The 23,524-nt window shown below is 60.0% G+C and overlaps 2 protein-coding genes across 2 annotated transcripts; one reads left to right on the top strand and one right to left on the bottom strand.

Annotated features, from left to right (window-relative positions):
• Positions 1–5,902: 5,902 nt before the first annotated feature.
• On the top strand, positions 5,903–14,090 carry CBX2 (chromobox 2). Its single transcript, XM_059149237.1, has 5 exons — positions 5,903–6,050; positions 6,123–6,166; positions 7,158–7,223; positions 9,519–9,621; positions 11,000–14,090. The coding sequence occupies exons 1-5, from the start codon at positions 5,979–5,981 to the stop codon at positions 12,299–12,301; spliced, it is 1,587 nt and encodes a 528-aa protein (XP_059005220.1). The 5' UTR covers positions 5,903–5,978; the 3' UTR covers positions 12,302–14,090.
• Positions 14,091–18,665: 4,575 nt separating this feature from the next.
• Positions 18,666–23,524, bottom strand: CBX8 (chromobox 8). Its single transcript, XM_059148225.1, has 5 exons — positions 23,353–23,524; positions 22,914–22,957; positions 22,666–22,731; positions 22,477–22,543; positions 18,666–22,023 (listed from the first exon to the last, which is right to left on the bottom strand). Exons 1-5 carry the CDS (start codon positions 23,419–23,421, stop codon positions 21,130–21,132), a joined length of 1,140 nt encoding a protein of 379 aa, XP_059004208.1. The 5' UTR covers positions 23,422–23,524; the 3' UTR covers positions 18,666–21,129.

The following is a 23,524-nucleotide window of genomic DNA, read 5'->3' as shown; positions in this document are numbered from 1 at the left end:
CCGTGGGCAGGACCAAGGGGAAACCACGGGAGGGCAGGAGAGGAGGAAATGCTCTGGGCATCCTTGCGGGGAGGGGGGCACCGAATGCCCCCAGGAGGAAATCTAAGAATTTTCTAGATTGCTTCCAAAATGGAGAACCAAGTTGTTGGGGACCGGATGGAGGGAGGTTTCTCCGTCTGTATCTGCTGAACTTCAGGACTTGGCACCCCTGGGCCCGCCCCACTCTCCTCGCTTGGTTGGCAGCCACGAAGGCAGAGGCTGGGGTGGGGGCTGGGGGCAGGGCTCAGAGGCAGCCGTGAGGCTGGGGGGTGCACTGGCCAGGCACTGTTCTTCACTAGCGGGAGCCCAGGTTCACACCAGCGAACCCAAACACGCCTTTGGTCCTCTGAGCCCCTCTGGGCTCGCTTGCTAAGTGGAATTTCCACAGCGCCTTCAGGTTCAAACACTCCTGACACCGAATGCAATTCTAGTTCTCACTGAGATGTTCCCCAGCAAGAAGGAGAGAAAGGGGCTTTTTAAAAAAATGTATCCTTTGGGAGCCCCTGGGTGGCTCAGTCGGTTAAGCATCTGCCTTTCGCTCATCACGATCCCAGGGTCCTTGGGGGTCTGCTTCTCTCTCTGCCCCTTCCACTCACTCTCAAATGAATGAATAAAATGCTTTAAAACATTAGAATAACATACAAATTAAAAGTAATTGTGTCCTTTGGATGTATCTTCATATTCTTTCATCAAAAAACAGCAGGACTGGTCGGTTGAGGGACCAAACTCTTAGTTTCGGCTCAGGTCAGGATCTCAGGGTCGTGGGATGGAGCCCCGTGTCGGGCTCCCTGCTGGGGCAGGAGTCTGCTCCAGGTTCTCTCTCCCTCTCCCTCCGTCCCTCCCCCCGTCATGTGCGCACGCTCTCTCTCTCCTGCTCTCTCTCTAATAAATAAATAGATAAATATCTTTCTTTTTTTTTAAAGGCTTATATTCATTTATTTGACAGAGAGAGAGCACAAGCAGGGGGAGCAGCAGGTTCCCCGCTGAGCAGGGAGCCCGATATGGGGCTCAATCCCAGGACCCTGGGACCACGACCCCAGCCAGAGGCAGACACCGATGAACCACCAGGTGCCCCTAAATATCACCTCTTTAACAAAAAAAAAAAAAAAAAAAAAGGCAGCAACGTTTTAAAAAAGGCAATGGAAATCTCTTGTTTTGTGTGAACTAAATGACATCTCTTTGTTTGGGTTCTTTCAGACAAAAGGTGTCTCAAGACGGCATTGAGATGGGACTCGTGTTTGACCCAGAGGGGGATTTGCAGCCCAGGTCTCGGACCCGTTCCCCGAGCCTGTGGCGAGCTCAAAGGACTGATAGAGGACGCTTGAGATCACCTCCGGCAGCCAGGAAGAACAATTAGCAAACTCATAAATGGGCTTTCGCTTGCCGTTTTGAAACCCCAAACTAATTAATGGCTTTCGAGTAAAGGCTTCACCCCAGATTCTAGAACTTTGTTAAGTATAAGTCATTTTTAAATTTGTGAGAATAACGCGTTTCGCACTGGAAAAAAAAAAAAACTGCGCTCATAAAATCGTTTTACGTACGAACAATTCTGCAAAAAAAAGCAGATGTGGGATGTGCGACAGACGTGATTGATCTGTGTTAGGAAACCACCGAAACCCAAGTGTCGAGCACTTTTGGGTGAACTTCTAGCTCCCAGGTCTGCCGTTCACACGGGGACAGACTCAAGCCCATCCATCTGGGGCAGGAGTGTAAATCAGAGCAGACCCTCGGGGACTGCTGGGCAATTCTGAACAAAACCAGCAGATCCCCGTGCCCTTTGATGCACAGTCTAGGCTTGCCGTTGTGGACGTGCCGGCGCCCTGCACGGGCAAACATAAAGGCGTTCATCGCTGCACTGACCCTAACGGGGAGATGCTGGAATCTCAGACTGACTTGACTGCAAAATTAATAAACGGCACCGTTTAAGATAAAAGCCTTCTGCAGTGGGGGCTCTCCCACGGGGGCCTGTGGTGTGGTCTCTAAGGCAACCTCGTAAAGTGGTTGGTTAACTGTCCCCTTCTCACCGCTTGTGACGGTGTTCGTTAGTGTCCCCTGCCCCAAGCGCCCGAGGTGGGGAGGTCCGGCTTGGGCGGGGCTCCTTCCACACCCGGCCTGGCCGCCCCCACCAGGCACCTGTGGAAAGGACAGGACCGGACCCAGGGGCAGATCTGAAGTCATCTAGGAGTCCTTTCCTTCCCTTGTGGAAGGAGGGCGGGGACAAGCTGCCCTAGGCAAGACACGTTCTCAACAACGGAGCTGCGGACAGCTTCGGGGTCTCCTGGGTCTCTGGGCTGAGGTCAGTATTTGCGAGGCGTGCCCAGGGAATCCTTAGGCAAGCCGAGGAGTTGGGGACTCCCACGGGCGCCCTAGCCGTGCTTATTTTCACTTGGTTTCTGACACCTAAACACTGTCTCACGCATACACAGTACTTACCCTCTGCACACACGAAGACAGAGTCCCGTGACACGGCTCGCCGGTGGGCCACACCTCGGTCTTGCCCACACGAGGGGACCCGGGGCGGGGGTGCAAATCATCACATTACATGTTAAAGACGCTGCAGTGTATTGTTGCAGACCCTGAGCCCCCTCCACACAAACTGCCTGGTGGACGCGGCGACGGGTCCTCCTTTCGTAGCCAACCATGACTGCAGTCAGCACCCAGCATCTGTGGGAACCAAGAGGTGCCCTGAAAGCTGCTTTGTAAGGCACGACTCCTGGTGCTTAATTTTCGTGGTCCAGTGGGGCAGAGCACGGGATGCTGGCTTCATCTCAAGCCTGGACTTCCTTCCCATCTGGAGCGACCCCGCCATTCCTTGCTCCCAACCCAGCTTCTCAGTTCACCAACACTGCTGTTCCCATCTGAGTGACATCTCGGACACCAGTGAGCTCATGCTTGCCCTCAGCTCTGCCGCTTGCATGGAGAGGAGAGGGCATTCAACGAAGGATTTGGTCTGAACGCACACCTAGACGCCTGCGTGCCTAGTGTCCTTCCGTACATGCTGCAAACATCCTCGCATGTAGGAAAACCTACACGAGAGTAGAAGCAAACTGCGCGTGCCTCGGCATTCATTCAGGTACCTGCGCTACTTCTGCCGGTAGTGGGATCACAGGCTACCCCCCGGCATCCCTGTGGGCCTGGACCGTCCATGTATATGACCTCCAGCTACGGAGGACAATGACAACTCTGTTACTTAAAATTAAATACAATTGAAAATTCAATTCCTGGGGTGCCTGGGTGGCTCAGCAGGTTAAAGCCTCTGCCTTCAGCTCAGGTCACAGTCTTAGGGTCCTGGGATCGAGCCCGGCATCGGGCTCTCTGTTCGGCGGGGAACCTGCTTCCTCCTCTCTCTCTCTCTGCCTGCCTCTCTGCCTACTTGTGATCTCCGTCTGTCAAATAAATAAATAAAATCTTTAAAATAAATATTCAAGATAAATAAATCTTTAAAAAAAATAAAAATAAAAATAAAAATAATTAAAAAAAATAAAATAAATATTCGATTCCTCTGTAGCACTGGCCACATGTCCCACGGCTGATGGCAGAGGAAGAGAAGAGGGCAGGTAGGTACCAGCTACGCCCATCTTCTTGGAAAGGTCTCTCTGAACCTCGCAGCTACGCACTACAGATTCCGTCTGTGCCTGCCGGGATGACAGCAAGTGCTGAGTAAGTCTTTGTTGGATGAGTAAGAAAATAATGAGTTCAAACTTGTCTTAGTAATTCTTAAATGGGACAGTCAAAACGGAAGGCAGAATCTGCTATGGCCCAAACCCGTATGTTGACATAATCAGATTCGCTGGAATTGTTTCGAAACTCCCTTCTTCCAGTTTTGTCTTTAAGGGGACCCTTCACAAATTTTGGATCAACCCTCCCCCTATTTAACTGCTCCTTTAATTCTAGTCAAAGTCGGTCATATCGTTGTCTCCAAGTAAATGATCTGAACGCTATTTTACCCAAACTGGGTGTTTGAAGTTGAACGGATGAGGTATGTGTTAAACTTTCCAGGAAATTGATTCTTGTTTCATAAGTTAGGATCAAATTCTAGACAAACTTATTTCTAAGGACAAGAAAGAATTCCCCCCTTTTAAGCTTCCTTTCCCTAAAAATAATCATCATCATCACCACCATCATCAAGTATCCCAGGGAGCCATGGGTCACCAAGAGGAAACCAGAAACTTCCAGGACAAAACCCTCACACTCCAGATAAATTCCGCAAGGAAACCTGAGTGGAAACTGATCCAGCTGTTTTTAGGATTACAATAAATACACCTTTGTCTTCAACTCCACACTTTACTGCCTAGTTCCAGAAGACAAGGTTACGGAAAGAGCTGGAGATTAGAAGCGACTGTCTGCACCCCAGGATCGCAGCTGTCATCCCAAAAGGAGGGTTCTGGGCTGGGGCCCCTCCAGAGTGAGCCACCATTTGCACCCCCAAGGGAGTCCTCCCCTCTTTCCCTCCTTCGAAAGCAGAATCTAAGTTTGCAAATGTTACCCAAAGTCTCTCCAGGATATCAAATGAATGTAACATATTTAGCCAAATCAAGTGCAGAACATGCCAGAAATTGAAAGATGGGCTTCCTCAGTTCCCAATTTTTACAGCAGGCGTTTCCTTTAAACCAACAACAAAAACAGCAACAGAAGGTACATTTCTTCTGCAGAATCTTTATAAATATGGCTCTAACGAGCAAAAATTCCTTTTAGACATTTTCCTGCAGCAAGACACGACTTCCTGACCTGCCCCGCAGAGAGAGCACGGTGCGGCTGCCTTCAAGGCAGAACAAAACCACAAAATGGATTTTCATGGGGTTAAATTCGATGCAGGAAGACTTAGGGCTGGCCCGGGGCTCCCCTACCACGAGTCTGACTTGGTCTGATTCAGGACCCAGGGGACTCAAGGGGCAGCACGGACCTCAGCAGAGGGGAAGAAACGGCAGCCTGCCCACGACCCCCTGCGCTGCAGGCCACCCTCGAGTGCGCGAGGTCTCCCCCGGGGCGCGTGCAGTCGCGCCCAGGACATGGCCCCGAATCCCAGCGGGCCGATTGGAGACCCGGTCCCAGGTTAGAACCACGTCCTCAAGCCTCGCCCCCGCCCCGCACTCACTCCCCCAGAACCGAGGCAGAAAGCAGGGAAGGGCGCAGTTGCTTCTCCCTGCCCGCCCCGAGTCTTGGGGACCGGGCTCCACCCCTGCAGCCCCAAGAAGGAACCCGGGCAGCTCGCCTCCGCCGGGCGCCTCTTCCCTCTCGCCTTCGGGGGAAACAAGCCAGACGGCCCCCCGCCCCAGCACGGGGTCTCCCGTTCCCTCCCCGCCCCGGGCCCGCGGGGCTCCCGCGCAAAGCAAGAGACGCCTGCCCCACACCGAGGGGCCCCGCGCGGGAGGGGAGAGGCCGGGAGGGGCCCCGCAGCAGCGCCCCTCGGAGGCCGGGGCAGGAAGCGGCCCGCTTCCCCCCTTCGGGCCTGAACAATGGCCCTTTGCCGGGAAAGTGAAGCTCGGAGAAGGGCGGGCGCCCCGGGGAGCGGGCCGGGGGCGGGCGCGCGGCCCCCGGGTCCCAGGTCCCCCGGACGCCCATTCCTGCCCGCTAGGGATCGGCCCGCGCCCGCGACCCGGCCCGGCCCCCGCGCGCGCGGGACCCCAGCGCAGCGCGCCAGGCCGAGCCCGCCGCGAACAATGCGCGCCCCGCCCCGCGCCCGCCCCCGCGCGCCCATTGGCCGGCGCCGGAGCAGGGCGGCCCGCGGGGGCGGGCGCGGGGCGGGCGCGGCGCGGGGGCGCGGCGGCGGTGCGCGTGCGCGGGGCGGGCCCAGCGCGGGGCGGGGGCGGTGCTTTGTGTGCGGCCGGCTGGGCGCGCGGCGGCGGCGGCGGCGGCGGCGGCGGGGCCAGCGGCGGCGGTGGCGGTGCGGGGCGCGGGGAGCGGCGGGCGCCGCGGTCGGGGCGGGCGCGCGCGGCAGCATGGAGGAGCTGAGCAGCGTCGGCGAGCAGGTCTTCGCCGCCGAGTGCATCCTGAGCAAGCGGCTCCGCAAGGTGCGTGCGGCCCGGCCCGCGCCCGCCCCGCGCCCGCCCGCCCCGGCTCACGCGCCTCTTCTCTCCCCGCAGGGCAAGCTGGAGTACCTGGTCAAGTGGCGCGGCTGGTCCTCCAAGTGAGTCCCCCGCGGCGCGGCGCCCGCCTTCCCGCCCGCGCCGCCTCGGGCCCGGGGGGCGGGGGCGTCCGCGCGCTGGGCGGGAAGTTCGCGGGGTCCCCGCGGGCTCGGCGGGAAGGGGGCGCGCAGCCTGCGCGGGGCCGCCCTTTGTTTACGGGCCCGCGGGGCGCGGGGCTGGGCGGCCTCCCCCGGAAGCCCCTCCGGCTGCGGCCGGGCCCCGCGCCCCGGCCCGCTTCCCTCCCGCGCCGCGCGCTCCTCCCGCTCCTCCCGCGCGCATTTGTTGCCTGCGCCCCCGGCCCGCCTCAGCCCTCCCCGCGGGACGCGAACCCCCCTCCTCCCGTCCATATTTCCCCGCTGTAACCTGAGCTTCCTATTGATGGATGGAAGGGCTCCTTTCCCCTGCTTAAAGTAAGGAAGGGGACTGGGCATCCCCGGAAGGGGCTCCGTGTGCAGCCCCTCGGGCACACCCGCTCCCCCTTTCTCCCCGCACCCCACTTCTCTTTCTTCGCCCTCCCCTCCCGGTGCCCCGGCCCGCGCTCGCTTGGGCGCCGGCCACATTGTTCGTAATCTTTGGGCTGCGCTCCTGTGGCCCCCCCCTTCCCCTCCCTGCATCCTGCAGCGGCCTTCCCTTCCCTCGCTGGATCCGGGCCAGGCTTTGGGGGCTTCCCTCCCGGCAACTTCCCATTTTATTGGGATTTGTTTTCCTCCCGGGGGAGACCGTGGAGTTTTCCTGAGGCCGAGTGCTAGTTAATTGAGGGCTGAGGTGGTGGTTTCCCTTGGAGTTTGAGGCTGAGGTGGTGGCCTTAAGGCCCCCAGTCTGCAGGAAGCGACCTAGGCGTGGGTGGGATTTGGGGGGACTCTGCCACAGCACCGCGATGCCCTTGCCATCAGCAGGGCTTGGAGGGCGAGGGGGCGGGCCCTTTCCAGCTGTTTCCTGAAGTGGCCTGCCAGGGCCTGGTGTGTCTTGACTCCTTGCTTTTTGCTTTTCCAGACACAACAGCTGGGAGCCAGAGGAGAATATCCTGGACCCAAGGCTGCTCCTGGCCTTCCAGAAGAAGTGAGAACGTTAACAGCACGCGTGGGAAGGGGGAGAATGTTGGGGAGACCTGTGGCCTGTCCTGTGGTGGTTCAGGGCCAAGCCCGCCTTGCAGGGGGTCCTGGGCCTGGGCTGTGGTCTGAGGGCCTCCCCCTGGGGTGGTGGTCTGTAGGGGTGGGGCCAGTTTTGAGGTCCCAGATGAACCCCTCCCCGATCTTCCGTCAGCTGGCCTGGCCGGCATCATGTCCAGAGCTCAGAAGTCACCGCGTCATTGCTGCTCTGGGTCTCTCTGCTGGCCAGTCTTGCAAAAATGAACCCTCTTGGTTTCTTCCTGAAAAGTTCTGCTTTCTCTTGTTGGCTTTTGCTGTTGAGTCATTTGCCAACGGCACTAATAAAAACCAGGATCGCAGGTTTGCCATAAAAATGGTGGCCTGGCGGCCCAGCGCTGCCTGAGGGTTCTGAGCAAGAGGAGGCCCAGAGAGGGAGCTGGAGCAGCACAGCAGAAAGTTAGTGGGTTCTCTACCGGAAACGACACATTATTTATCTTTAGGCTGCAAAACAGGTGGTACCCGGGTGGGGGGGGAGCTCCCTTGCCAGTCTCAGGGGACAGATCTACTTCATAATCTTAGATGTCATCTCTATTTTTAGATAGGAGAGTTGGTTTAGGAGAGACCTTGAGGTGGGCAAAAGGGAGACGAGGGGCAGGTGACGGAGGGGCCAGCTGTCCTGGCGGGGGGGGTCCGTGGAGCGGTGTCCCTGAGCACACTGCCAGGGGTGGGGGGGGTGCCCTGTCGCTAGACACAGTTAAATGAGTCGCTCAGAAGCTTTCCCATCTGGGGTCAACCTGGCCAGCTTGTTCTCTGGTCCACTTTTTACCCCCACACTAGAGCGACATTTGGGGTCTTCTCCAAGAGGCCGTGGCACTGAGAAGCACGCAAAGCTGGGCTTTGGGCAGAGTTAGGGTCGAGGCCAGCCGATGCTTTCCTCATACCTTTGGAAAACCTTATCAGTAATCTGATTGTCTGCTGTGGGATTCGTAATTTGTAAGCCTGGGGGGAGGGGGTGAAGGGAGCCGGTCTGTTTCTCCACAAGACAGCACCCTAACTGCTGACGGAGTGTGTGTCCTTTTCGGTTATCGCACAGCAGACGAGAACTAGGGTGAAATATCCAGGCGGTGTGAGAGTTGAAAACAAGCGTGGGGTGGTCTGGCTTACATCATGGGGAAGAGAAGTCAGGGAAGTGGGTGTCTCCCCCTGTGCACCCAGAAGGCACCCTACCAGCCCCGGAACTAGGAGCTGGCCGTCCTGTGCTTGGTGGGGTGAGGGGAGATTTGTAAGGGCAGGTGTGAGGTTCACAATCTGAGGGTGCAGGTTAGTGTGTCAGCAGAAGAGACCCAGGGGAAAGCCCTGCCCTTCTGTGACAGTTCAGGCCGGCTTTGGAGACTGGGAGGTCTGTCTGGTTGTACTAATTGGGTTCTTCAAGCGATGGCGTTCCAGGTCCCACTGAGATGACTGGTTGCCCCTTTTAATTACGGGGAAGCTTTTCCAGATCAGCATCTTCCCCGGGGTGGCCTGAAGTACAAGCTTTCTCTGGGGGTGGGGCTGGAAGCAGCTTTCTTGGCTTCGTGACCCCGAGTGCCGGGAGCTGGGAGCTGATTAAACGTGTCCTCCCAGAGGTGCGGGCTTTGAGCTCCAGCCACAGCAGGATCAGACACCAGACACGTTGTAGGAGCAGAGGAGTGTTAGGAAAAGGAAACGGGATAGGGAGCTGGGGCACCGGCTCTGGGAAGACCAGAGTGCGGGATAGGACCAGAGCCCTTGGTTCCCGGGACTGGGGCACACAGATTGGAGAGACAGGCTGGGGCCAGTGGTCCCTGTCTGCCGTGCAGCACTCTTGTTTGGAGTGCTGGGCTTGGGCCATGTGACGACTAAGGCTCCTTCTAGCAGGCTGTATTCTAGAAGTTCCATGAAACATTCTCCCTGGGGAAAGCGTCCCGGCTTAGCACAGGGCTGTCTGAGGAGGAGTCGGAGAAACCGGAGAACTGTTCCTTTCCCAGCTTTGCTGAGATGTCTGTCACTCAGTTTTACCCAAGGGAAACGAAACCGATAGGTAAAAAGCGAATACTGTACTGGGAAAAAGAGAGTCTGGACGTCTGCCTCGGGTGCATGACGAGTGTTTCTGCAGTGGGGCTGGGGAGAAGCTACCTTGGGCCCGGAACGTCAGTTGGGGGTGGTGTTTGGGGGCTTGGGGTTCCCATGTGGTGGGAGAGGGTGTGCGTACGGGGCTTCCAGCGCCCTGACTGGTGACTGTCTCAAGGGAGCATGAGAAGGAGGTGCAGAGCCGGAAGAGAGGCAAGCGGCCCCGGGGCCGGCCGAGGAAGCACACAGTGGTGTCCTGTAGCCGGCACTCCAAACTCAAGGTGAGTAGCCGCTGGCCTACTGGCCACTTACCTCCCGCACCCCCTCTGTTGCAGGAGGGTAGAGGGCTCGGGGCTGGGTTTCCGGCTGGCTCTTCCACAGCAGCTTGGCTTTCCGTCTCCCTGGCTCAGAAGGGCCTCCTGCCTCCTTCCGTGCTGGTGGCTCTATGCCTCTGCCAGCAGGAGGCAGCCGCGAGCCCCTGCTCCCCTCCCCCGTGCCTGTCCCTCTGCGGGAGGACTGGTCCCCTCAGGGCTGGTTTCCTGTTCATTTGTTGTCTCTTCCGCACTCTACTCCTTTCCCGTGGACCGCAGGGTCAGGCTTGGCTGCTGAGCACTTTCTCACAGGCACAGAAAAGACCAGGAACTACGTACACAGTAGGTGCTCATAGGTTCACCGAGTAGACACAGCGAACCAGGGCAGCCACGGGGACGCACGCTTGGGGTCCGGGGCTGTGCCCTCTCTTCAGTTCAGAAGCAGGATGGGGAAAAGGGTCACGGCCCCAGTCTGGGGTGTGCCTGGGATTCCTTTCTCGAGGGCATTGCCACAGGACCCTGAGCCCCACACAGTGTGGCCAAGAGCTCGGTCATGGACAAAAGCCGCCCTTCTGGGAGGCAGTGACAAGCTCGCCTTAAGGCTTGTTGGCTGGTCCGCACAGCCCGCTCGTGTCTTCCCATCTTCCTTTCGGGTAGGACGTTGGGAGCAAGGGGGGTCCTGTGCCCTCGGGCTCTCATCAGCTGGGGTGACCAGCCGGGGACCATCGAGGCGGGGGGCCTGGCTGGGCAAGGAGGCTCTGGAGCCCCGGGTTGGACTGGATCGTGCCGGGCTGAGGGCAGGAGGGAGCCAGCGTTGGCTCTGTCTCCCTAATGGGTGCCCTTGGAAGCATGGGCCTGGTGAGACACAGAAGACAACAGGCAGATCTGTCCTCCTGTGTGCCGGAATGTTCTGAAGGGGTCCGGTTTGGAAGCGGGAGGGCTGGAGCAGGATGTCCTCTTGCTTCAGATTACAAGCACGTCCACACGTGACTTTGGCTCGTAAGCTCGGCACTTCCCTTTCCCTCTGCTGGGGAGCCTGCAGCCGGCCCGGCGGCCCCCTTCAAGGCCGTGGCACCCGGGCCTTGACCACACACGCTCTGCTTCGTTCCTCTGCTCCGGTTTCACAAACCGTCCGTTCTTTGTTCCGCTCATTCTGCTTCTAACTGCATCTTGTGGAATCTCACAAGGGCTTTTCCTATCCCTTCTGGAACAGGCTGGCGAGGCCTCGCTCCCTCCTGGCTGCGTCTCTAGTGTGGCGGCCACCGGCGCGGTCTCCGCGTGGAGGTGTCTGACGGCCCTGGGGCCCGGCCTTCCAGGCAGTGACCCCATCTGTGCTCTGTCTCTGCAGGAGCCCGACGCTCCCTCCAAGTCCAGCAGCTCCTCGTCTTCGTCCACGTCTTCCTCCACCTCCTCTGACGAAGAAGACGACAGTGATTTAGATGCCAAGAGGGGTCCCCGGGGCCGTGAGACCCACCCGGTGCCTCAGAAGAAGGCCCAGATCTTGGTGGCCAAGCCCGAGTTGAAGGATCCCATCCGGAAGAAGCGAGGCCGCAAGCCCCTGCCTCCGGAGCAGAAGGCGGCTCGAAGACCCGTGAGCCTGGCCAAGGCGCTGAAGGCCGCCCGGAAGGACCTGGGGGCGCCGGCCGTCAAGCTGCCCCCTCCGCTCAGTGCCCCCGCGGCTGGCCTGGCCGCTCTGAAGGCCCACGCCAAGGAGGCCTGTGGTGGCCCCAGCGCCATGGCCACCCCGGAGAACCTGGCCAGCCTGATGAAGGGCATGGCCGGCAGCCCCAGCCGGGGTGGCATCAGCTGGCAGAGCTCCATCGTCCACTACATGAACCGAATGAGCCAGAGCCAGGCCCAGGCCGCCAGTAGACTGGCCCTCAAGGCCCAGACCGCTGGCAAGTGCGGCCTCGGGCTGGACCTCAAGGTGAGGATGCAGAAGGGAGGGCTGGGGATCGGCTCCCCAGGAAGCAAAGTCCCAAAGGCCCCCAGCAGTGGGGCCGTGGAGCAGAAAGGGGGGAGCGCTGGGGGGCCCCCCTATGTCCACAGTAGCAGCAAGGGCCCTGCAGCGTGCCTGGGCCCCCAGCCCGCACCCACCCAGGAGCTGAGCCTCCAGGTCTTGGACTTACAGAGTGTCAAGAATGGCACAGCAGGGGTGGGCATGGTCGCCCGCCACGCCACAGCCAGCAAGGGTGTCCCTGCCACCAGCCCGGCCGCGGGGAAGAGCGTCGGGGGTGGCCCCGCCGGGGGGAGCGGGGCCGCCATGCCCTCCGACGGCAGCAAGAGTGAGAAGCTGCCCTCCAGGGTGACGGCTCTGCCCACGTCCGCGGGCAAGAGGGACTGTGTGCGGGGCAGCGCGGCCCCCAGCAGTCAGGAGGGCCACACAGCCTCTGGGGAAGGACGCAAGGCAGCCTTGGCGGCCGAGCTGAGCGCCGGGGAGGAGAGCAGCTCCGACTCGGACCCGGGCTCGGCCTCGCCGCCCGGCGCCAAGCAGAACCCATCCGTGTCTGTCCAGACCAGCCAGGACTGGAAGCCCACCCGCAGCCTCATTGAGCACGTCTTCGTCACCGACGTCACTGCCAACCTCATCACGGTCACAGTGAAGGAGTCCCCCACCAGCGTGGGCTTCTTCAGCCTGAGACATTACTGAAGCCCCACCCAGCTCGGGCCCGCCCTTCTCTGGCCTCTGGTTTTGCTTCGATAACACCCCTGCAGCCCCGGGCCCTTTCTGGGGTCGGGGTGGCCTCCTTCCAGGGCAGGCTTGGAGGGACTTGCCCCAGCCCTGCCTGTGATTTCAGGCACGGGAGTACCGTGATGCCTTGCCCTGGTCCCTACCTCGGGGCCTTCCCACGTGCCTCAGGAAGGCTGCCTCCCGCCTCCCGGGCCGAACGTTCCTCAAGCCGTCCCCTGTTTGCTGTTGGCACTGCCCGGCCTGTGACGACAGGGTGGGGGTCAGCTTTCCCCTGGGTTTCCGGGGGGGGGGGGCACAGCTGTTAGAGGAGGGATCCGCTCGGTAGCTCCTGCCCGGTGGTGGGGAAGCGACATGGACTGGGGTGGGGGCAAGGCCTCCGGGGACTGCTCCAGGGCTCAGCTAGGCTCAAGTTGGGCCAGGGGGCAGGTAAGGGACATCACCCGCCAGGACCCCTGCAGAACGGTGCCTGACTGCCAAGGACCCTGCCCCGTGCCAACAGCTCAAGGCTGCAGCCTAAATGTGGAACAGGTGTGGGCTGCATCCCTTGGTGACCTGTAATGCTGGTTCAGAATAACAACTGCAGTGCCCTCCTGCTGGCCGGAGGTCAGCACGAACCAGGAGCAGGCTGGTCCCAGAGCTGTTTCACTAGAACCTCCTGTTTGCGGGCAGCAGGGGCAGATGGGCGTCACTTTGGTTGCCCTCCCTTCTGCTGTTCTGTGCGAGGACAGCCGTGGCTCCACACGCTGCCTCCGAGGAGCCGTGGAAGGAGGGAGTGTGGGCAGTTGCTGGAGTTAGACGCACCCTCCACGGCCTGCTGGCTTCGGGCTTGGGACAGGTGTCCGGCAGCGGCCCCTCCGCCGCAGTGGGAGGGCACCGCCTTCCCTGACAATCCCTCCCACCTTTGGGGATTCCACATGCTCCTTCCCCACTGTGAAGCTGTGTCCCCGGACCATTTGGAAGCGGTGCACGATCTGAGCATTTCCCCTACCCCCGGCAGAGGGCCCCTGGAGAGGCTGGATCTGCCAGCCTGACTGCCTGCACCCAGATGGGCCGAGTCTGGGACAAGCCTCGTGCGGCTTATGGCAGAAAGGTGGCTCAAGGAGTAGGGTCACCGGGTCTCTGGGATGCCAAGAGAAAGTGGAGGTGCGGGGTCCTCAGCCGGCAGGTGCGAGCATTCCCTCTGTCCTGTTGCCTTGATCACAGGGGACCCCGGGCTCATGTGGTGGGCTCAGCTTTCTAAGGGGCGGCCCTGCCAGACCTCCCGCTCCCTTGTCCCTCCCTGTCTGCGCCAAATAGAAGAGACGGCTTGTGCTGTGAGTCTGTCTCAACAGTGTGCCTTTGGGGACAGGCCCGTGTCCGGGACCTTGCCAAGGGGTGTCTATGTGCAGCTTCTGGTCTCCTGTGCGGTAGCCATGCTGGGCCATGGGGGGAGCAGTGCCCGTCTCGGCAGATCGGAGGGCTGAGCTCCAGAGATGGCGGCTGGAACCAGAGAGCGGGCAGGAGAGAGGAGACTTGCTCCCTGTGCAGTCTGGAAGAGAGGGATCCCGGCATTCTGGGCTACTGACACCAGTTTCCCCTCTGGTTCTTGGACACCCCAATGCTCCCTGGCTGTAAATAGAGGGGCTCCTCCAGGCTGCCTCCCCCTGGGGGAGGGGGCTGCTGGCCTCCAGGTTTTGCAACTCCCTTTCTGCCAGGCACCATGCTGCCTTAGAGCCCCCAGAGCCAGGCCACCAGCTGCCCTCCAAGCCCTTGGGGCCACCCTGGGTTTCCGTGGGCCACTGGGTATACGCTTGTCGGAGCGGACCTGACGTTCTCGGCAGCCAGGTCTCCAAACCCCAACGTGGTGCCTTTCTGTTTACCAGCTACTTCAATCCCAAAGTTGACTCGGCCACACCTCACTCCCAGCCACTTTGCCTTCTTGCTGTGTTGCGTGGGCTTTTGGTTTCTTACTGTTTTGTTTTTTTCTGGTGCTTGTGACTCCGTGTGGTTCATGTTTAAAAGGGTGTATGCGTGTGTGCCTGTGTGTGTGTGTCCGTGCACACACGTGTTGGTGTGACCGCTTGGGCTGGAGAGTTGATTGTCACGTTTACCAATAAGAGTAGTGCTTTTTTATTTGCTGCTATGTGCGCGTGTGTGTCCGTGCCTCCGTGATCGGAGAGTCATGGACTGTGCGGGGTTCCCTACATGGGCTGCCTCGCGGTATAGCCTGACTGGGTGTTTTAATCCTGTCGTGTCTTTGTTTGCGTGTCTGTCATGGCTAGGAAGAAGTGGCCGGTCTGTCCTCTTCTTAAGAGGGTTTGACATATTTTTATATATATTTTTTTGGTACCAAAAAGAGTGTGCCTTGTTCTGGGTTACACTCAAAATTATGACCTGACCAAGAGGGCTCTGGGCCTAGAGGTTTCATTAAGGGGAAACAGGGGGGCCCAGAGCTTTGGACCAGTGCCAATTGCTGGCTTGATTTGTGTTTTTTAATTTAAAAAAAAAAAATCATTCATGTGTGCCACTTCTAATCGCTTTAAACTATGGCTGTTGTTTGCTTTTTTAAAAGAGAGAGAACAAAAGTGAGTATGTGATTGCCCCGGGAAGCTTAAGATCTTTGTTGAAGCAGGACTGCAGCCCAGCCCCCTTATTCAATCAGGACCTACCAGTTAGAGAAAATGCTTCCCCCAGGAAGCCCGAGGTGGTTTGAGGGGAGGGGGTGGGAGGAGGGGCGAGGTAGTGCCTAGATGACCAGATTTTTGCTCAAGTACATTTAAAGATTCTGTTGCTTTTCTAGTATTTTTGGAAAACTAACACTAGGCCTAGGTTGCAGGTTTGTTTTCTGGTTTCTGATGTTAATTTATTTTGCAGGGGAAAGACATTAGCAAGTGGTGTCAGGGTTTGTCTTACTTTCTGTTAACTTTTAGTATATCAATAAAATTTTTTTTTAACTTTGTCAGCCTGGTTTATATCGTGCGTGATGCCTGGAAACAGTAGTCTCTCTTCACTTGCCCTTTCTCAAGGCGAAACACTCTGGATGTGGACTGAACCGAGGGACCAAAACATCTAAGGCTTCGGGAAAGGGTTAGCCCCTTTCCTGGAGCGGGGAAAAGGGTGTTTTTCTCTAGGCGAAGGGGTCGGTTTGGTTACGACTGTGACCCCTACACCAGCAGTTCACAAAGGGCAATTTGGCCACGACTCTTGGGGGCAGGGGGGAGTGTCCCTGCCCCTGACATCTAGTGGACAGAGGTCAGGGACGCTGCCCGACATCATAAACTCACTTTGAGACCTTTTCCAGAAAGTGATACTTCAAGTTAACCCCCAAAGACACTGTGCTGGAAAGTTCCGTGACCCCTGGAGTCCCCTCCTGGGCTTCCTCTTTAAAAGGACACAGCTCAAAAACCCCAGGGGATTTGCTCCAGAGGTTTGGAGTCACGGGTGCCACTGTAGTCCTAACTCTGCTCATAAGAAGGAGGAGGTTTGCCTATTCTAGAACCTTCCCTGGGCCTTCAAGGTTTGCATCACCCTCGGCCTGAATTTGTTCATAAATTTCAGCCTGCAGGGAGACACGATCTCCCTTTGAAGTGACAGAAGTTGGACCTGGATGTTGGCCTTCGTTGGCAGGCTAGTTGGGGCGAAGGCCTGAATGTTTTCCCTCCTGAGGAGGTTTTCACTACAAACAGAAATGCGACCCACTCTCCAGAAAAGGCCTGGGGACTGGAAGTGCAGCTCCTGGGGGACAAGGCCGCAGGCCTGCTGTCTTTGTTGCCCCTGCAGAGAGGCTGGAGCCGTTTTGTTTTGGAGGAAGAAGGTGGGCAGAGATGACGCCTGCCTTGCTGGCTTCTGGCTTTTGAGAGCCGCAGAAGGGGGAGCGGGGATGGCCGGGATGGAGTGGGCACCCCGCTGTCCCCGGTGGCCAGCTGGGCTTTCCGTGGGAGCCCCTGTCTCCAGAGCCTCCGCCAGACGGGTGCGGGGCCCTGACCCACACCGGCCTTTGTTCGTTTCTGCGCGGCTGATCTGATGGCTAATTCACCGCCTTCCCAGAAGAATGGGCTGGGCTGCCAAGGGGCCCGACCCGGCCCGCGGCCTCCCCGGTCCTCAGCCCCGCGCCGGGGTCCAGCCCAGGGCGCCCGGCAGTACAGCTCAGCAAGGCTTAGAGGATCCCGGCGGCTGAACACCCCCTTCCTGCCCGCGAGGGAGGGCGCAGAGGGCGCGCCCACCGTGGCCCACCGCGGCGTGCTCTGCCACAGCTTTCCCGGCTCCTCTGGAGGCCCAGAAAGGCACCGGCCCGAGCGCTCTGCTAATCCAAAACCCCGGAGGGGGCGGCGCCGGCAGAGGGACAGAGGCCGTCGCCTCCAGAGGGCGCGCGCGGCCCGCGGACTTGGAGCCTCCGGCTCTTGGGACGCGCAGAGGACCTTCCCCACCTCGGGCTCCCAGCTGCCCCGGGGAGCCGAAGTGCGCGACCCCCTCCCCGACTGCTCCCAGGCGCCCCCCGAAAGCCTCCATCTTCGAAGTCTGCGGAAGAAAGCCCCGGCCCCAGTGTCCAGGCCCCCAAGGCTGGACGCCGCGGAGCGCCGCCGAACACCGAACGGCTCGCATCTCGGACTGCGGCTGGATCGAGGCCCCTCTGGGTCAGGAGGGCTTTTTGGCGAGAGCAGGAAGTCAGAGCAGGAGCCTCCAAGGCGCTGGTTGCCGGCCTTCTCGCCGTCGGGCCTCTGGCGGGCGGCACAGAGCCTCGACTGGGATCGGTGCATTGTAAGTATCAAAGGGACAGAAAAATGGATTCGATCCGCCGCGCTCCACGGAGCCATAAAGATTCCAGTTCAGCCAGCGGCAGCCACAGCCGCCGACCCTGCCCTAGGGAGCAGGGGAGCCGACCCAGGGCGGAGGCGGCCCCGCGGGCAGAGTTCTCCGCACCTGGTCTCCTGGAGAGCCTGTCCCGGGAACGGGTACAGCGCAAGGAGCTCCTGGTCAAAGCCGAGGTGGATGGTGACCAGCCAGCCGGGGAAAGGGGACAGAGTGGGCACCTTCCCATCTGCCTAAACACCAGTCCCCTCCGCTGTCCAAACACCCAGGAGAGGTCGCCTGAGGGAGTCCCGCCCGAGCTGCTGGGCCGCCGCTCAGGGGCTGGCCGCCCGTGGAGCCCCTCGCCAAGCCACCCCACTCCATCCCCGCCCCTGACTCTGCCCCCCGCGGCCGCAAGCCCTTCAAGTCCGAAGGGCACTCAACGCCCCATGACCCGCTGCCCCGAGCCCCGGCGCCAGTCGCTGCTCCCTCCCCGATCCTCCCACTCAGCTCTCAGAACTGGGGAAAGAGGCGCGGAAAGCATCGCCAAGGGCGGGGTCCCCAACCGGTTGGCCAAAGACTGGAGATGCGCGGGCGAACGCGTCCCAACGCCCCTCCCTTCGCGCTCTGCGGGTGCGCCCAGGTCTGCGCTTCTCTTCGCCACAAGGTGCGGGGTTGGGGTGCCTACTGGGGTGGGACTGGGAAATGCCACGGCCGCCTTGGGGTCCAGAAGGTGGCTCTCCCAAGCCGCCCCACGTTAGCGCCCTGCAAAGTCTTCCGCCCGGAAGAGCCAAGAACCCCCATCCCCACCCTGAGCTCTGGTCTCCCTCGACCGCGCCTCTCCCGGCGTTGGGGCTTCTACACCCCAAGAAGACCCGGGACGGAGAGGCTGGCGGGGGGCGGGGGCGCGGGGCTGCGCCGCTGCAGCGCCAGGTTCACTAATCACATCAGCGTGCTCTGCGCCGGCTCCCAGCAGCCAGTTGCCTAGCAATACCCGCGAATTCAATTCCTCAATCAATAGGCGCGAGGCGCTGCATTTCGGGGAGCGCTGGCGAGGCTGGGTGGGTCTGGGGGACGGGTCCCACGACAGCACCGGGAAGCAGCCACGGAACCGCCAGCCTCGTGTCTGCGGGGCGCCGGGCCTGGGGGACCAGCGCCGTCGGGTCTAGGGGTGGGGAGCGCGGCGTGGGGGGGGGGGAACCCCGCCAGAAGAGAGGGGACCCAAAGGTCGTGCCCATCTTCCTGATGTCCCCGAGTTCTGCCTGGGTCCCGGAGAAGTGCATCCCGTAGGTGAGGAAAACCACGACCTCCCCCGGGAGGCTAAGGAGAGACATACCCCACTTCCACCGGAGCCCACCTCTCCCCCCTCCCCCAGCGGGGAAGTTTCCCGAGTTGGGGACGCGCCTTTGCTGGGGGAATCCTCCGGGGCCGATGGGGGTGTGAGTGGGGGGTGGTGGGATGGGTAATGAGACTGGAATAAAGGGTCCTCTCTCCCGGGACCAGTGTTCCCTCTGGTGGGGGCGGGGAAGGGGAAGGAATAAAACTGAGACATGTCTCTATTTACAAAGTATATATTTAAACACGTAGAAAGCGGTATTGGATACAGACATTCACGACCGCAGAAGATAGGTACCGAAGCTTCGCTCTTGAGCTGAGGCGGGGATCGATTGGAGATTTGTACAAATCCTAGAATTAAATAAACTCCACACGCGCACATGCGGCGCCGTTGCAGACTCCCAGCCACGAGGCCCTGGCCCCTGCCCACCCCCACCCCCAGGTCAGCGTCGCAAGAGCGAGTGGAGAAGACACACACACGCACGGCCACGGACAGACGGCGGACAGAGGGGCGGCGGGGGCAGAACCAGGCTGGCCTCAGAACGTCACGTCGGAAGGAAGGGGCAGAGTCAGCCCCGAGGGAGGGAGAGGGCAGCCACGAGAGGATGGGAGAAAGGAAGGCGGCAGCCAGGTGGACACGTGTCCCTGAGTCACCGTCCACTGGGTGACAGACACGTCCCTTCGATGAAGCTTCATCTGAAAACAGCGTCCACATTTTAGTAGATACACTTAGTCAACGGCGCTTCTTTATACAAAGTCTAAAATACCAGCTTTACAAATGTGAGCGGATAAAAATCCCCTTTCTGGGGGCTTCTCTTTATAGGCGCAATCTGATATTCAAAAACAAATAAAATCACGTAGTCCACCGGCTTCCTCTTTTTGCCCCTCTAAAGGCAGGCAAGTCTGGAGGAGAGAGGGAGGCGGGGAGGTGAGGAGTGCAGAGGAGGACGAGGCTCCAGCTCCCACCCTGCACCCCATCCAGAAGCTCCCCCAGCCCCGGCCCCCCGCCCGGCTCGCCCCGAGTCGTGCCCCCGCCAGCGCGCGGGGGCCCCCACGCCCTCCCTAGACAAGCAGCGGCCAGTCGGATCTTCCTAGCCCTTTCAGGGCGGGGGAGGCCGGGGGTCAGGGATCAGTCCTCGAAGAGAAGAAGGGGTCGGGGGGGGGGGGGAGGGGAACAGATTTGTGCTTTCGAGTCCAAAGAGGGGCGCGCGTTCTGCGTCCCTGGAGCGCACGGGGGCGCCCGGGCCCCGCCGCCGCGCACGGCCTCCCCCGCCGCGGCCGTGTCTTTTCAACTCCCGCTCCTCCCGCCCCCTTTGGCGGAGTTTGAATGTCGAGTTCAAATAGAGAACACTCCGCGAATCGAAAAGGCCTATAAATTATAGCTTTTGCTTTTAAGAAGGGGGGGGGGAGGGAGGGAAAAGCAAAAGTTCGGATGCGCATTCTTGGATGAAAACCTCGCCTCGCCCCTCCTTCCCCTCGCCCGCAGGAGCCGCCGGGGATGCGGGCCCCCGAGCCCCCGCCGTACTCCCCGCCAGGCCTGGGCGCGGAGCCCCCGCTCCCGGCCGCGCCCGCCGCCGCGCCTCCCTCCGTGGTCCCGCAGGGTGGGCCTGCCTGGCCGTGCGTCCGTGCGAGCGCCGGCGGCCCGCCCTCCCCGAGGGAGGCAGGCCAGTCCAACTCTTCCCGGGAGGCGGGGGCCACCGTCTCTTCTGCAGGCGAGGCTAGAGGACGCGGAAAGGAGACTGTCCACCCCCAAACACTTTTCCTGGAAAACAACGACCGTCTCGAACTCTGGGCACGGACATGCAATCCTCCCGGTCTATCCTGGCATTTCGGGAATGTAAACAGATTCGCTGGATTTCTTTTCTTTCTGTGGAGTAAGGAAAGGAATCGAGGGAACCGGGAGACTCTGTCCACATGACATACACACGATCTGATCGGCGTGCGTCACACACACGTCAGCTCCCGTAAAGTGCATTTCCTGATGTGGTCCTGGGGGGATCTGCTGGTCCCCGCCCACCTGCAACTTTTACCTTCAACATCACACACAAAAGTTATCCAAGTGACTATCCCACCCCCCCAACAGACTTCTCAATCTTTAAAAAAAAAAAAAAATGCAAAACACACTGACCCCACCCCCTTTTTTTCTGATTGGGGAGCCCATCTTTTGTTGGCCTGGTGGGCCAATGGGAGGAGAGAGAAAACCCGGGTCCTGCTCGGTTCCAGGGGTCTGCCAAGGGGCTGTGGGAAAAGGGAGGAGGGGCGAGGTGGGTAGGCTGAGTCCCTCCGGACACCATCAGAGGTCCAGTACCCAGGTGCCCAGCCTCCCTAGTGCCCTGGGTGGCCGAGGGGCGGCGACTCAGCCCGTCTGCCCCAGCTAAACCACACTAAGTCTCTCTCTCTCTCTCTCCTTGTTTAAATAAAACAACTTCAAGAGTTGAAATATATATATTTAGATATTTTTTCTTAAATAACATATTTACATCTAATAGAAAATATAACTCTAGAGATAATCTTTCCAACCAAAACTGAGGGGAGGGAGGAGGAACGGAAAAGGCGGGGCGTGTGAAGTTAGGGACGGGGCCGGCCGGAAGGCGCCTCCCACCCAGAAACAAAAAGCGTTATGCCAAGTTTGCGCTCCCACTCTCTCTCCTGCTCTCTTGTCCTGGGATCACCCACCCAGCAATTCATCTTTTCTCTTTAAAAAAACCTTGGTCCGTGTTACTTTCCTTAATGGTGACGGTCAAAAAGTTTGAGGTCACGTCGGTGACCACCACCTTCTCCAGGTTGGTCAGAGAGGGACTCCAGGACTCCTCCTCTGGGTCCCCCAGGATTCTGGCCACTGGGATCCTGGCGATGAGGGAGGGCCTTCCCCCCTGGGCCCCCATGTCCCGATACAAGCCCCCCACAGAGCCGGGGGTGCCTGAGCCATGCCGGACCCGGGGGCCACCTGGGTCCATGGTGCCCTGGCCTCTGGCCTCCAGGAAGGTGGCCCTGTGCTTTATGACCCTGGCCGGAAAGGTGTCCACAGCCAGCTTGCCCGTGGCCTCCGCCGGGCTGGGGTTGGCCACACCGCACTGGGCCAGGTCCGAGTCCTGCCTCCGGGCCAGCTGGATCACGCTGTGGCCAGCTGGGAACTTTCCTGCCCCAGAAGGGGCCTCGTCCAGCTTCCTGCCCTTGAGGTAATCTCCGAGGCCATCACTGGCTTCTCCCAAGGGCCTCTGCGAGGGGTCCAGGAGCTCCTTCCGGGGCTTGGGGCCTCGCTTCTTGGAGCTGTCTCCGGGTGAGCTGGGTTTGTCTTCCGTGCGGCTGGCACCCCGCTCGCGCTCGCGCTCCCTCTCTCGTTCCCGCTCCCGCTCACGCTCCCGCTCTCGGTCCCGGTCCCGAGGGGGCTCCACTCGGCAGGTGCTGCTAGGGCTGCTGCTGCTTCCTGGTGGGGACAGACCCATGTTCCGAAGGCCCTCACGAGCTCGAGAAGTAGAGGCCAGGTCCTGGGGGGCGCGTCCAGGGTAGGGGATCCGGATGCCTCGCGCCGAGTCACTCCGGAACTCGTAGGTTTTGGCCTTTGCCTTGGCTTGGGCCTGCAGGAGAGAAGGCATGTCAAAAGCAGAGCAGGGCCCCCTGCCTACTTCCCCCCAGGACCCCTCTTCCAGTGGGGGCCTCCCTGCTTCACCCTCCGATGCCTCAGAATTTCTATATGGGTGGGGGTGGGGTTTAGGGGCTGCAGTCTGGGGGACGCACTGGAGAATTCGTCTGGAAGCAGCCATTTGCACTAAACACACTTCTTGCTGGTACTGGATTATATGTCAATTGGGGATGGCCGTGGGCACAGTCCTAGCATGGCTAAGCCCCTTTCCCCAAGACACTCCTTGGTGCCACCACTGACCAGGTGACAGCCTGTCTGGGGACTCCTTCTTACATTATAAATAAGCAACATGATGGGACACCCCAAGGGTCCCTAAGCCCTCAGAGCCCCCTTCCCAAAAAGCTCACACTACAACATTGCTGCCCACCACTGGGCACTGCCATCTTACCTTGAGGAGGAAGGTTTTGGGTTTGGGTCCTCGCTTTTTGGGGCCATAGAGCTCCATCTCCCGTTCCCTAGAGACAGAAAGGAAAGAGAAAGGGGGGGTGCGTGTGTGAGTAAAGAATCTAGTGGGACTCCAGTCCAGGCTGGACCCGTGTCCCTAAGTTGAGGGTCTGAGCCTTGAAAGGGCCTGTACCTTTCCTCAAAGGCTGCGAGCAGGCGGGCATCCAGGATGTTTTCCTCGGGCTCCCATGTGCTGTACCTGGAGGGAATCAGGAAGAAGTGGGCGTCAGTCCCGGGAGCAGGGAAAGCGCGGCGGGTATGTGTGTGTGTGTCTCTAACTTTTCTTGCATTGTGCTGTATTTCCACGTAAAGGGGAAAAGAGGAAGAAAGAAACCTCCCGAACAACAGTCTGGGGCTGAGAATTGCATATAACCTACTTACTTCTGCGACCAGCCCTTCCATTTCACGAGGTACTCCATGCGTCCCTGCGGATGCAAAGGGGAAAATGCGTGTGTGCAAGGGGAGAAATGCATGACGAGGACACAAGAAATACATGCAAAAAATGCATGCACCAAATGAATGCGCGAAATCCCACCGCGAAAGGCACGCGCTCGCCGCATCACCCCTGCACGAAACGCTGCACAAAGTGCATGCACCGGCATCCATCCCCCCACCCCGCCCCCCACCCATGCAATCTGTGCATCGCTGCAAGTCTAAGGAAAGCGCCTGGGCTCAGAGCCGCCGCCGCCGCCGCCGCCGCCACGGCCGCGGCCGCTGCTGGGACCTGGGGGAAGGGAAGCTGGGCTGCAGCAGGGGGAGGGAACCCAGGCCGGGAGGGGAGGGCTCGGCCAGCCTCGGTCCGAGGCCCGGAGGTACCTACTTTCCGTATGCGCCGCTTCAGGAGGGCTTCGGCCGCGAACACCCGCTCCCCCACCGCTGAAAGCTCCATGTTGACTCGCCGCTTCCCCCCTTGGCCGCTTCCAGGAGCAGAAAAGCAGCAGCCAGCGCACGACAGACCATAATACTCTCCCGCTGACGTCAGTTCTCCTCCC

Source organism: Mustela lutreola, chromosome 15, assembly GCF_030435805.1.
Source record: "Mustela lutreola isolate mMusLut2 chromosome 15, mMusLut2.pri, whole genome shotgun sequence".
Classification (NCBI taxonomy): Eukaryota; Metazoa; Chordata; class Mammalia; order Carnivora; family Mustelidae; genus Mustela; species Mustela lutreola.
Note: the sequence above shows the minus strand (reverse complement) of the source record. Positions and strands in the feature narration are given on the sequence as shown.

Excerpts from the sequence above, each read along its gene's own strand:
- CBX2 (XM_059149237.1), top strand. The coding sequence starts at position 5,979 with ATGGAGGAGCTGAGCAGCGTCGGCGAGCAGGTCTTCGCCGCCGAGTGC. Across the intron at positions 6,167-7,157 it reads TGGCGCGGCTGGTCCTCCAA|ACACAACAGCTGGGAGCCAG; the intron begins GTGAGTCCCCCG and ends TTGCTTTTCCAG. Across the intron at positions 7,224-9,518 it reads CTCCTGGCCTTCCAGAAGAA|GGAGCATGAGAAGGAGGTGC; the intron begins GTGAGAACGTTA and ends GACTGTCTCAAG.
- CBX8 (XM_059148225.1), bottom strand. The coding sequence starts at position 23,421 with ATGGAGCTTTCAGCGGTGGGGGAGCGGGTGTTCGCGGCCGAAGCCCTC. Across the intron at positions 22,958-23,352 it reads TGAAGCGGCGCATACGGAAA|GGACGCATGGAGTACCTCGT; the intron begins GTAGGTACCTCC and ends TTGCATCCGCAG. Across the intron at positions 22,732-22,913 it reads TGGAAGGGCTGGTCGCAGAA|GTACAGCACATGGGAGCCCG; the intron begins GTAAGTAGGTTA and ends GATTCCCTCCAG.